Source organism: Grammomys surdaster, unplaced genomic scaffold, assembly GCF_004785775.1.
Source record: "Grammomys surdaster isolate TR1022 unplaced genomic scaffold, NIH_TR_1.0 126051, whole genome shotgun sequence".
Lineage (NCBI taxonomy): Eukaryota > Metazoa > Chordata > Mammalia > Rodentia > Muridae > Grammomys > Grammomys surdaster.
In genome coordinates, this window is record NW_021620862.1 from 6,588,215 (window position 1) to 6,598,302 (window position 10,088).

The window sequence follows — 10,088 nt, forward strand, 5'->3', positions numbered from 1 at the left end:
TGAGATGGGGAGTGGTTGGGGTGCGGGTGGCGCAGACCTGGAGGGGTGAAGTCTGGACTGTAAAAAACGATTAAAGAATAAAAATAAATAAAATTTTTAAAAAATTTCATCAGTTTTGTCTATTATTGTTTTTTTTTTAGTCTATTCCAAGTATGAATTAGTGTTGTCTGATCTTTTTTTGTTTAAGACAGGGTCCCAAGGCGGGCTGTACAACCAAGGGTGACCTTGAACTTTTGACCCTTATAACTAGCCTCTCAAATGCTGGAATTGTACCATCTCACAGGTTATGCAGGGGAGGGGAAGGAGCCCGTCCTTCATGCATGCTACCGACTGAGCTATATTCCCAGCCTTCCAACAATAAACTGAATTTTAATTCATTTTTTCAAGGCAGGGTTTCTTCTATCAGATATCCCAGACTGACCTGGAACTCTCAAACTTCCTGCCTCTGCCTCCTTTACAAGATCTGCACAACCGATCCTGGCTTATCTCGCTGAACTCTTCTAACAAAAACATCAAGATTAAAATCTATCTTAAGATGTCCTCATTATAGCCGGGCAGTGGTGGTGCATGCCTTTAATCCCAGCACTTGGGAGGCAGAGTCAGGTGGATTTCTGAGTTCGAGAGTTCGAGGCTAGCCTGGTCTACAGAGTGAGTTCCAGGACAGCCAGGGCTACACAGAGAAACCCTGTCTCGAAAACAAACAAACAAACAAACAAAAAAGATGTCCTCATTCTGTGGGAAAAGTAAATACAGAGCTATTCTCCAAAAACCGTCATATTGGTTCTCCTTAGGTGGGTGTGACTGAAGACAGTACTGACGTGCATTCAGGTCAATGGTGAGTCCACACCTGGTGTGTAAAAGCCCAGGCTTCTATCTAAAATACTGAAAAAGAAAACAAAAAAAGGGCAGCTTTCTACTGAATCTAATTGCTGGGTAGTGGACATGGATTCCTGAGTAATGAACGAAGGTGAGGGAGGACTGGCCGCTAGAGACTGGCCATCTGCCTTGCTGGGGCACCTCAGTCTTCTGTCCCGCTGCCTGGATCGTCCTGGTTCTCAGAAGGGGTGGACCTGTTACTTAAGGATAAGACCGAGGAAGGTCCTGAGGCCCTGATAAAAATGCTGCTGGAGGCGGAGAACACAGGAGGGAGGCAGAACAGCAGAGTCAGGGTAGGGCCCTCCTGGAGGGTGTGTCTCAAATGGCTGGGTGGGATGGTAGTCATTCATCTACCTCACTGTAGCAGACTACAGGGAGGCAGAGTAGTATCCAAGCCGTTTCCGCTTCTTGGAAGACTGGTAGGAAGGTCCATTGAGTTCAGTAACTTAAGCCCAGCCTGGGAAGCAAAGCAAGACTCTGGCGCAAAAAAAAAAAAAAAAAAAAAAAAAAAAAAAAAAAAAAATCGTTCACCACAGTATCCCCAGAACCTGGCTCCCTAGGTACCTGTTGAGGTAGGGTACATCCACGAACGGAATAAACACACGTTAAAACCTTGTGTAAAATAACGTTTCGGTGGTGTTGGGAAATTGCTTATGATTTGTATACTATAGAAACTTATATTCTACACGCCTATAATCCCACCACTCAAGAGAATGAGGCAGGAAGGTCACAAGTTTGAGACCAGCCCGGGCTATATAGTGAGACACTCCAAAAGTCAAACTCGACCTGTAGCTGTTCCGACGCCCTCCGGTGAGTCTGGACGTGTCTCGAGAATCTTTCTGGAATAAACACTGCAATACTAATGGCAGAGAGATGTCACTGGTGATCCGAAGTTACGACAGCGCCTGAAAGGCTTCAATGCTGGGTCTCTTTATATACTCTAAAACCACAAGGTGGGGTGGGCAAACAAGTAAGACGTTACAGAAACCAAAGTGGCAGTCATTTCTCATTGTCTCCGCTATTTCTCCAGGTCATTCTGTTCCGGGTAGCAGGAGAAGACATGCTTGGCAAACAGGCAGTACAACTGTGCTTTAAGGAAATCACTAAAATTCAATAAATCTTGATCTAATAATTCGTCTTTTCTACCTAATTCTACTTCGGAAGGAGCATGCTGCATGCAGTCTGGTGTCCACGTGGGGTTCATCTCTAATAGGCGTTTTGGAGATCTCACTCCTAGACCAGAGTTAACCAACTCTTCAAATCAGGAGTTCCTAGCGTCCCAGGTAGGTCCACGCAGACAGGCTCTAGCGGAGCTACAGGTTCCGCCTGCCGCGCGAGCCGAAGGCGGGCGCACGGCCTGACGGCGCCGCCGATTGGCCCGCACCGAGATCCGAGCCTCGGATTGGTTGTCTGAGACACGTGGCCAATAGGAGGCTTGGGTATTTGGCAGTGGATGCTCAGGGATACTTGGGGCCTGCCTAACAGTTCATCCAGTGCATTCCGATTTGAAAACTGTTCCGAGCAATTCGGATCCGTCTTTTTTCACGCGCGGACACTGATCCTGGGATTCCCAGAGACTCCGGGTCGGCGTTCGCCGGGACCCTGCGGCCATGAGCGTGGGTTTCATCGGCGCGGGCCAGCTGGCCTGTGCTTTGGCACGGGGCTTCACGGCCGCGGGTGAGCGCGTAGTCAGCCTTCCGTCTCACCAGAGTGAACGAATGAGTGAGTGAGTGAGTGAGTGAACGTGAATGGATGGTAGATTTGCATCCATCTGGTTGGAGCATAGCGTCGAAGGCCGGCACTCCTAGAGCTGCTGTGGGCTTCCATTGATGGGCTGCATGATTGGGCCATGATCCACTGTTGAAAAACTTTGTTCTCTGTAGGCGTCCTGTCGGCTCACAAGATAATAGCCAGTTCCCCGGAAATGGACCTGCCCACAGTGTCTGCGCTCAGGGTAGGAGGGATGGAGGGGAGTGGGCAAGAGGTAGAGGCCCAGGAAAAGCGTGACCTGAGATGCCCTGAGTCTGACTGGCTCTAACCCTTCCCTGGGGGGGCGGGGGTCATCATTATGCGCCCTGCACCTTCTCTGAGGCAGCCTTGGGTGGTGGGAGCCCCCAGGCAAAGTTAGTGTCGGATCCAGACACTGGGGTGAAATTAGGCGTATAAGATTTTTTTGTTTGTTAATCTGCGTTGCTTTGAATTTCACTGCATAGTCCGTGTTGGCTTCTAAGTCTGGAAAATTCTGCTTACCGAGGCTTTTTCTCATTTACTGTAGTCTTTGCTGTTGTAAATGACAGTGTTGGGAGTGGACTTGGTGAGTTACTTAGTTTCTCTCAATAAAGCTTAATGTGCCAAGTCTTATAACATCAGACCAATGTGGGACAGGTCAGCAGATGAAGCAGCTGACGGACAGCGTTTGTGTCTAGTATAGGCTTATGTCCCCAACACTGTAGGGTCCCACAGACTCACCTCAGAACCCTAGAGGGGGGCCTGTGGAGGCCTGTTACTCTGGTAAGCAGCTGCTAGGTTAAGAGTGGGCTTTGCAGCTCTGCTCCCAGACTCTGGGCGCTGACATCTCACCTGTCTCCTCAGCTCTTTCCACCAGTGATTGCTGGGCTTGGGGAACAGCCACTTTTCTGGCCATTGTGGAGAAGCTTGCCATGTAACATTCGTACTTACTTGCCCAGTGGTAGGAAAGGAAAACTGTCATTTGGGGGTAGTCACGGAGCCCTGAAGGCACAAAATAGAGCATTGGCAGAGAGGGTTGGTTGTTCTGTGGTGGCATGGCTCAGCCATATTGCCAAGCTCTATGGACAGGGTCACCTTCTCCTGCAGAGGATGGGTGTGAATCTGACCCGAAGCAATAAGGATACTGTGCGGCACAGTGATGTCCTGTTCCTGGCTGTAAAGCCCCACATCATCCCCTTCATCCTGGATGAGATTGGGGCCGACGTGCAGGAGAGGCACATCGTGGTCTCCTGTGCAGCCGGTGTCACCATCAGTTCTGTGGAGAAGGTGCTGATGCCCCATGCCCATTGTGCGAGAGGAGGGGTGGCCTGGGCGTGGCTGCTGATGGGTCAGACCTGGGGGAGCTGTGCCCTGGACACTTAGTTAGCTTGCTGTCCTCCTCTAGAAGCTCATGGCTTTCCAGCCAGCTCCCAAGGTGATCCGCTGCATGACCAACACGCCTGTGGTGGTCCGAGAGGGGGCCACTGTGTATGCCACAGGCACCCATGCTCTGGTGGAAGACGGGAAGCTCCTGGAGCAGCTGATGAGCAGTGTGGGGTTCTGCACAGAGGTGGAGGAAGACCTCATCGATGCTATCACGGGACTCAGTGGCAGCGGGCCTGCCTATGTGAGTGGTCCTCACTTGCCCACTGGCTTGCATGAGTCCTAGGCAGCAGGAGGGGCTGGCAGAAGAGAGGGCAGCTGGCACATCTCTTGGACATGGCTGGCTGGGGGAAGGAGCCAACTTTTAGGATTAGTTCCAGTCACCCAAGAAAGCAGCCTCTGGGGTGTGGGTGTGTGGATGCTTGTTTCCTGGGTTCAGAGAGTATCTCCACAGGCATTTATGGCCCTGGATGCGCTGGCAGACGGTGGGGTGAAGATGGGTGTGCCGAGGCGCCTGGCAGTCCGCCTGGGGGCTCAGGCATTGCTGGTTAGTGTCTTGCATGTTTGGCTTTAGGGTTTTGTTTGGGGGACAGGCTACTGAGCTGGGCATAGGCTGAGTCTAATGCTTCTTTGTGCGTCAGGGAGCAGCTAAGATGCTGCTGGACTCAGAGGACCATCCAGGCCAGCTCAAGGACAACGTCTGCTCCCCCGGGGGAGCCACTATCCATGCCCTGCACTTCCTGGAGAGTGGGGGCTTCCGCTCTCTACTCATCAATGCAGTTGAGGCCTCCTGTATTCGAACAAGGTGCGTGTGACCTGCTCTCTCCAGCCCGAGTTCTTCCATTTCCAGCCTACCCTGGAGTGGGCTGGTGTTGCTCCTGAAGATTTCATGAGCGGTGTCACAGTCTGTGGTCTGTTGGTACCCACGGTTTTAAGCTTTCTTTAGCCAAGGGTTTGCTAGTCTTCCTGTACTTAGTTCTTGATGCGCTTCTGAGCGCTATGATTAACTTTGATTTATAGATGGGGACATTCAAGATCAAACAGTTAAGTGATGGAGATGGGATTCAGCTCCAGACTGGCCTCAAACCCTGTCACTTCCCGTAGTTTGTTTCTTGTGTGGTCACAGATACCATTGGAGCAGTGTACCTAGCTTGGATCACAGGACATGACTGTGATACCCCATGTTAGTTAAATAGGACTCTTAAAAAGCTTAGAGCTTCTCTGGGTTGGGATTCTGAGTCTTGGTGGCATTGGGTTGAGAGTCTGGGGCTGTAGATCTGGGGAATGCTCAAAGCTCTGGCTCCAAGGTTTATCATCTTTCTGGTGGGGCTTTGTTTACAGAGAGCTGCAGTCCATGGCTGACCAGGAAAAGGTGTCCCCTGCCGCCCTTAAGAAGACTCTCCTGGACAGAGTGAAGCTGGAGTCACCCACGGTGTCCACGATGGCCCTGCCCAGCTCAGGGAAACTCCTTACAAGAAGCCCGACCCAGGGAAGCAAGAAAGACTGAGGAGGACTCTGGGGTGTCCCTGTCTCCTGTAGTACAGGGAGGGACAGGCTTAGATTTCGAGGTGAAGTTGTTTAGATCTGTTCACCTGGTGCCACAGAGTCCTCTTGTCCCGTGGCAGAAGGTGCTCTGAGGAGGCTGCTGATGCCAGAAGCCTGAAAGCCCAGCATGCCTCTCAGAGAGGTGGAGGCCTCCGAGTTAGCATCGTCCTCAGCAGAAGTCTGTGGAGAAATTTAGTTAGATCCAAGGGTGGTTCAGTTTGACCTCTAGGTGAGGTGAGAGGAAACAGGAATCCTCTGAATTAAAAATGTGCAAAAGAAGCAGGTGGCTTGGTGGAAGTGTGGGGACCCATGACCCCAGCTTAACTCTGCTGTACAGGTGCCTGTTAGATGGTGGTGCTCAGGGCTGCTTTAATAAAGGTCTGATTTATTTTTGAGTTCTAGTCTCACTGTGTAGCCCAGGCTGACCTTGACTTGTGTCAATCCTCTTGCCTCTGCCTGTTTACTTTTTCTTCCTTCCTTCCTTCCTTCCTTCCTTCCTTCCTTCCTTCCTTCCTTCCTTCCTTCCTTCCTTCCTGTCTTCTTCTGTCTTCGTCTTCGTCTTCTTCTTGACAGGGATTTTCTGTGTAGAACTCACTCTGTAGACCAGGCTGGCCTTGAACCTTGAACTCACATCGATCTGACTGCCTTTGCCTCCCAAGTGCTGGGATCAGAGGTGTGCTCCGTCCCCTCCCCTCCTCCTCCACCACCACCACCACCACCACCACGGGCTTTTTCTCTACCTGTAAGTCACTGTCAGGAGTTACTTTTCTATTGCTGTGATAAGATATCATGACCAAGGCAACTCTGAGAAGGAACAGTTTGCCTTGCGTTTCCGAGGGTTTAAGTCCACGCTGGCAGAGTAGCAGGAACAGCTGAGAGCTCAGGAAGCAGAGAGGGCTAACCCTGAGCCTCAAAGCCCACCCACCCCTGGTGCCAGCTTCCTCCAGCAAGGCCACACCTCCCAATCTTTCCCACACAGCCACCAACTGGGGACCAAGTACCAAATTCTCAAGTTGTAGGGAGAAATCTCACTCAAACCACTGTGGTCATGTTCTCTGCCTTCCTGTGAGGCAGCACTGTACAAGGGTGGGAAGGAAGGGTGAGGGGTAAGGAGCCAGCCAGGCCCTGAGAGCTGGAGTGACTAAGCATCCTGGGGTTAGACTGCCACCAAAGACCCAACGATAGCAGCCTTCCTTGTTGCCAGGTGGAAGGATGTCCTTGTCCTCACTTGATAAGATGACAAGGCCTGGTGAGACCGTCCATCTTTACACTCTTGTCAGAAACCAAGACCAGAGCGCTGCCCGCACAGACTGCCCATGGCCTGTCCTCACAGGGCTCTCCAGCCGACATGGAGCAGTCTTCAACCCCTACTAAACACAGTGAGCTTTTCTGAGGGCCCCAGAAAAATGTTTACCTAGTTATGCCTCTGTTTTGCTTCTGAATTGACAAGCAGTTCTACCTGGCTGCCCCTCCCTGGGAGGGAGGGCTGAGGTCCACTTGTCTTCTCACTTGCTTTATTCTACTTTAGCAGGCATGTTTTGATAGTTGAAAGACTGAATGAACACTTTGGAGCTGGAGGTGTAGCTTGGTGACAGAACATTTACCTAGCATGTGACTCTTCCCCGCCTTCTGTCCCCAGTATCGAGGGAGAGAACAGAAAGATATGACAGTTTTCCCCCACTGTTACTTTTGTGATGTGCAAAACAGGCACACTCTTTCCATCCCATGCAGTCCTACATGACTGTTGCTAAGCAACACCCAGAGACACTGGAGAATTACAGGTGCCCAAGGGCCTGGTTCTGCAGCCTCTGCTGTGCTTTCCTGTCACCAGGAAGGCCTACAGAATATCAGTGGGTATGGTGGGGGCTAGGGAAGTGGCTAGGTGGGAGAGTGTATCTAGTGTGCCTAATGCCCTGGGCACAGTAAGCAGTACCAGAAAGCTTGATATCTTGAGTTTTGGTCCCTGGAGCTCACATAAGGGGTGTAGGGGCGGGGAGGGGAGAACCCACACTACATGCAGCATGTGATGGGGGTACATCTCCCTCCTCCAACATACACAGCATATAAAAACACAATGTAAAAGAAAAGAGAGAAGACAATACAAGCTAGTAAGAGGGAAACCTACATAGGTGCAGGGCAGGAGCAAGACCTGTCAAGACACAGCTTTTGATTTGAGACAGTATTGCTTTATAGACCAGGCTGGTCTTGAACTTATGGCAACCCTGCTTCAGCATCTTTAATGCTGGGGTTATAGGCTCATTAGATACTTTAGGTATTACTGTGTAGATTAAAAAAAAAAAACCTCCTATGAAAGTATGTCCTAGTCACCAAGTACATTTGGAGTCCCTGAAGGTGTTTCCAGGTAGAAAAAAACCAAACCCTCATTTCTGCCTCTAGCACCTAAATAAAAAGATGCAAGGAGGTAGCAGGTGGTATTGTTCCTGACATAGGAACATTTACTAATGAAGTCCCTACATCTGGAGTAACATAGGAGGAGTTCCTTCATCAGAGCCAGCCTGTGCTTCATCAGAGCCAGCCTGTGCTTCATCATAGGGGAGAGGACAGCATGCCCCTGGAGCTGAGTCCTTTTCCCAGTACCCACTGGTGACTCCTAAGATATCCCAAGTGAGAGAAAAGCGTTGTTTCACCTTCACCGTGCTTGAACACCTTGGATTCCCGAGGTGTAGTGCAGCAAAGAGGCTCTACCCACTAGAGGGCGTCTACCTCTGAGCTCGGGGGTGGGGTGTCAGGTTCAGGGAGAAGGTAGGCTGGTGACTTCCTGTTTGCACTAAGTTCAGTGTTCTGCAAAGGATAAAGCCTGGGGTTATTCTCTGCTTCCTTCTAGCCTCTGCCATAGCAGCCACCGGGGCTGAAAAGCTGGACAGCTGCTCCCTTGTGGACCCACAAACCAGTATCCCTTCTTAGGCTCCAGGACAGAGTGTCCCTGCTGTTATCAATTGCTCCCTGAACCTAGCCTCTCTGGGTCATCCAAAGCAACATACACTGGTCTCATGCAGGGAGAGTCCTCACCTGTAGGCTGAAAGTAAGAACAGGCTCTCCCCTCTGTGCTGGGATCTAAAGGAGACAAAGCCTGGTGTGTGGTAGGCATGAACAGAACAGGAAGGTGCTGTTCTGTTACAATCTGCAAGAAGTAAGAAGCACAGAAAGGCTGGCAAGCAGATGACAGAGCCAGAATCAAAGCTTTGGGCTGCCTGGGCTCATGGCCTTCTTCCCTGCAGTGGCATCTGCCATTTTATTTTATATTTTATTTTATTATGCAGTGTTTGGGTTAGAACTCAGAGTCTCATTCATGTGAAGCATGGGGTCCTTTCTCCTTCCGGGGACAGGGTTTCAATGAGCTGCCAGGCAGGCCTTGAACTCCCCCATTCTTTTGCTTCTGGAGTAGCTGGAATTATAGGTCTATGCTGCCAACCAGCCCTAACATCCTCCCTTTTGAATGATGGGAAATGAGGGGCTTGGAGCAAACACCTACTTGCATCTCCTCCCTCCAGAGTGCTCCCAAACTCTCTGCTCTTGAAGGTGCCCAAGTTTTGATCATCTGGATCCCTTCCTCACAGGTGCTTTCTCACTAATAATCTCTGCCTCTTCAAGTCCGCCAGACTCTACAGCAAACCTTGGGTTCAGAGTCCCCAAGGACCCTACAGGAATGTCCAACCTTCACAGGCAGCCGAGGGAGCCACTGCTGGGCACAGCTCTCAGGAACCTGCGGAGTTCTTTTTTTTTTTTTTTTTTTTTTTTGGTTTTTTGAGACAGGGTTTCTCTGTGTAGCCCTGGCTGTCCTGGAACTCACTCTGTAGACCAGGCTGGCCTCGAACTCAGAAATCCACCTGCCTCTGCCTCCCAAGTGCTGGGATTAAAGGCGTGCGCCACCACCGCCCGGCTGCGGAGTTCTTATTAACTTGAGTCCCAGCTGACTGTGGCTGGTGGTAGCCAGCATCCTCAGAAAGCTGGCTAAGGCTGGGGAGACATCCTACAGTGTGTATTCAGACCCTGTTATTATAGACATATGAAGTGTAGCTTACTCATGTGCCAGGTCCCCCTGAGACATTCATGACCAGCTAAAGGAACTAGTGGCTGGTAAAGACAAGATCCAGATGATTGGGGTGGGGGGTAGGGTGGCGGGAAGCAGTAAGGAACATGGTGGGGTGGGAAGGAGTGAGAGGTAGAAGTGGGGTAAGGTGGGCCCAGAGACAAAGCAGGCCTTCCTATAACTCTGACACTCCTCTTGAGTTGGGCGGGTGTCTTAGGGTTTCACTGCTGTGAAGAGACACCATGACCAAGGCAACTCTTATAAATGACAACATTTAATTGGGACTGGCTTAAAGGTTCAGAGGGTCAGTTCATTATTCTCAAGGCGGGAACATGGCAGCATCCAGGCAGGCATGTTGCAGGCAGAGCTGAGAGTTCTACATCTTCATCTGAAGCTGCTAGTGGAAGACAGACTTCCAGGCAGCTAGGGTAAAGGTCTTAAGCCCACACCCACAGTGACACACCTGTTCCAACAAGGCTACACCTCCTAATAGTGCTATTTCCCG

At 50.8% G+C, this 10,088-nt stretch overlaps 1 protein-coding gene across 2 annotated transcripts; it reads left to right on the plus strand.

Moving 5' to 3' along the window:
• The first annotated feature begins 2,295 nt into the window (after positions 1–2,295).
• Pycr2 (pyrroline-5-carboxylate reductase 2) lies at positions 2,296–5,927 on the plus strand. 2 transcript variants are annotated; one of them, XM_028755255.1, is made up of 7 exons: positions 2,296–2,553; positions 2,760–2,830; positions 3,712–3,891; positions 4,010–4,231; positions 4,442–4,534; positions 4,629–4,792; positions 5,329–5,927. In XM_028755255.1, exons 1-7 carry the CDS (start codon positions 2,487–2,489, stop codon positions 5,492–5,494), a joined length of 963 nt encoding a protein of 320 aa, XP_028611088.1. In that variant the 5' UTR covers positions 2,296–2,486; the 3' UTR covers positions 5,495–5,927. The 2 variants fall into 2 exon arrangements, with proteins under 2 accessions (XP_028611088.1, XP_028611089.1); XM_028755256.1 differs by having other exon boundaries at positions 2,320–2,553; positions 4,013–4,231.
• The last annotated feature ends 4,161 nt before the right edge of the window (positions 5,928–10,088 follow it).

Excerpts from the sequence above, each read along its gene's own strand:
- Pycr2 (XM_028755255.1), top strand. The coding sequence starts at position 2,487 with ATGAGCGTGGGTTTCATCGGCGCGGGCCAGCTGGCCTGTGCTTTGGCA. Across the intron at positions 2,554-2,759 it reads ACGGGGCTTCACGGCCGCGG|GCGTCCTGTCGGCTCACAAG; the intron begins GTGAGCGCGTAG and ends TGTTCTCTGTAG. Across the intron at positions 4,232-4,441 it reads GTGGCAGCGGGCCTGCCTAT|GCATTTATGGCCCTGGATGC; the intron begins GTGAGTGGTCCT and ends GTATCTCCACAG.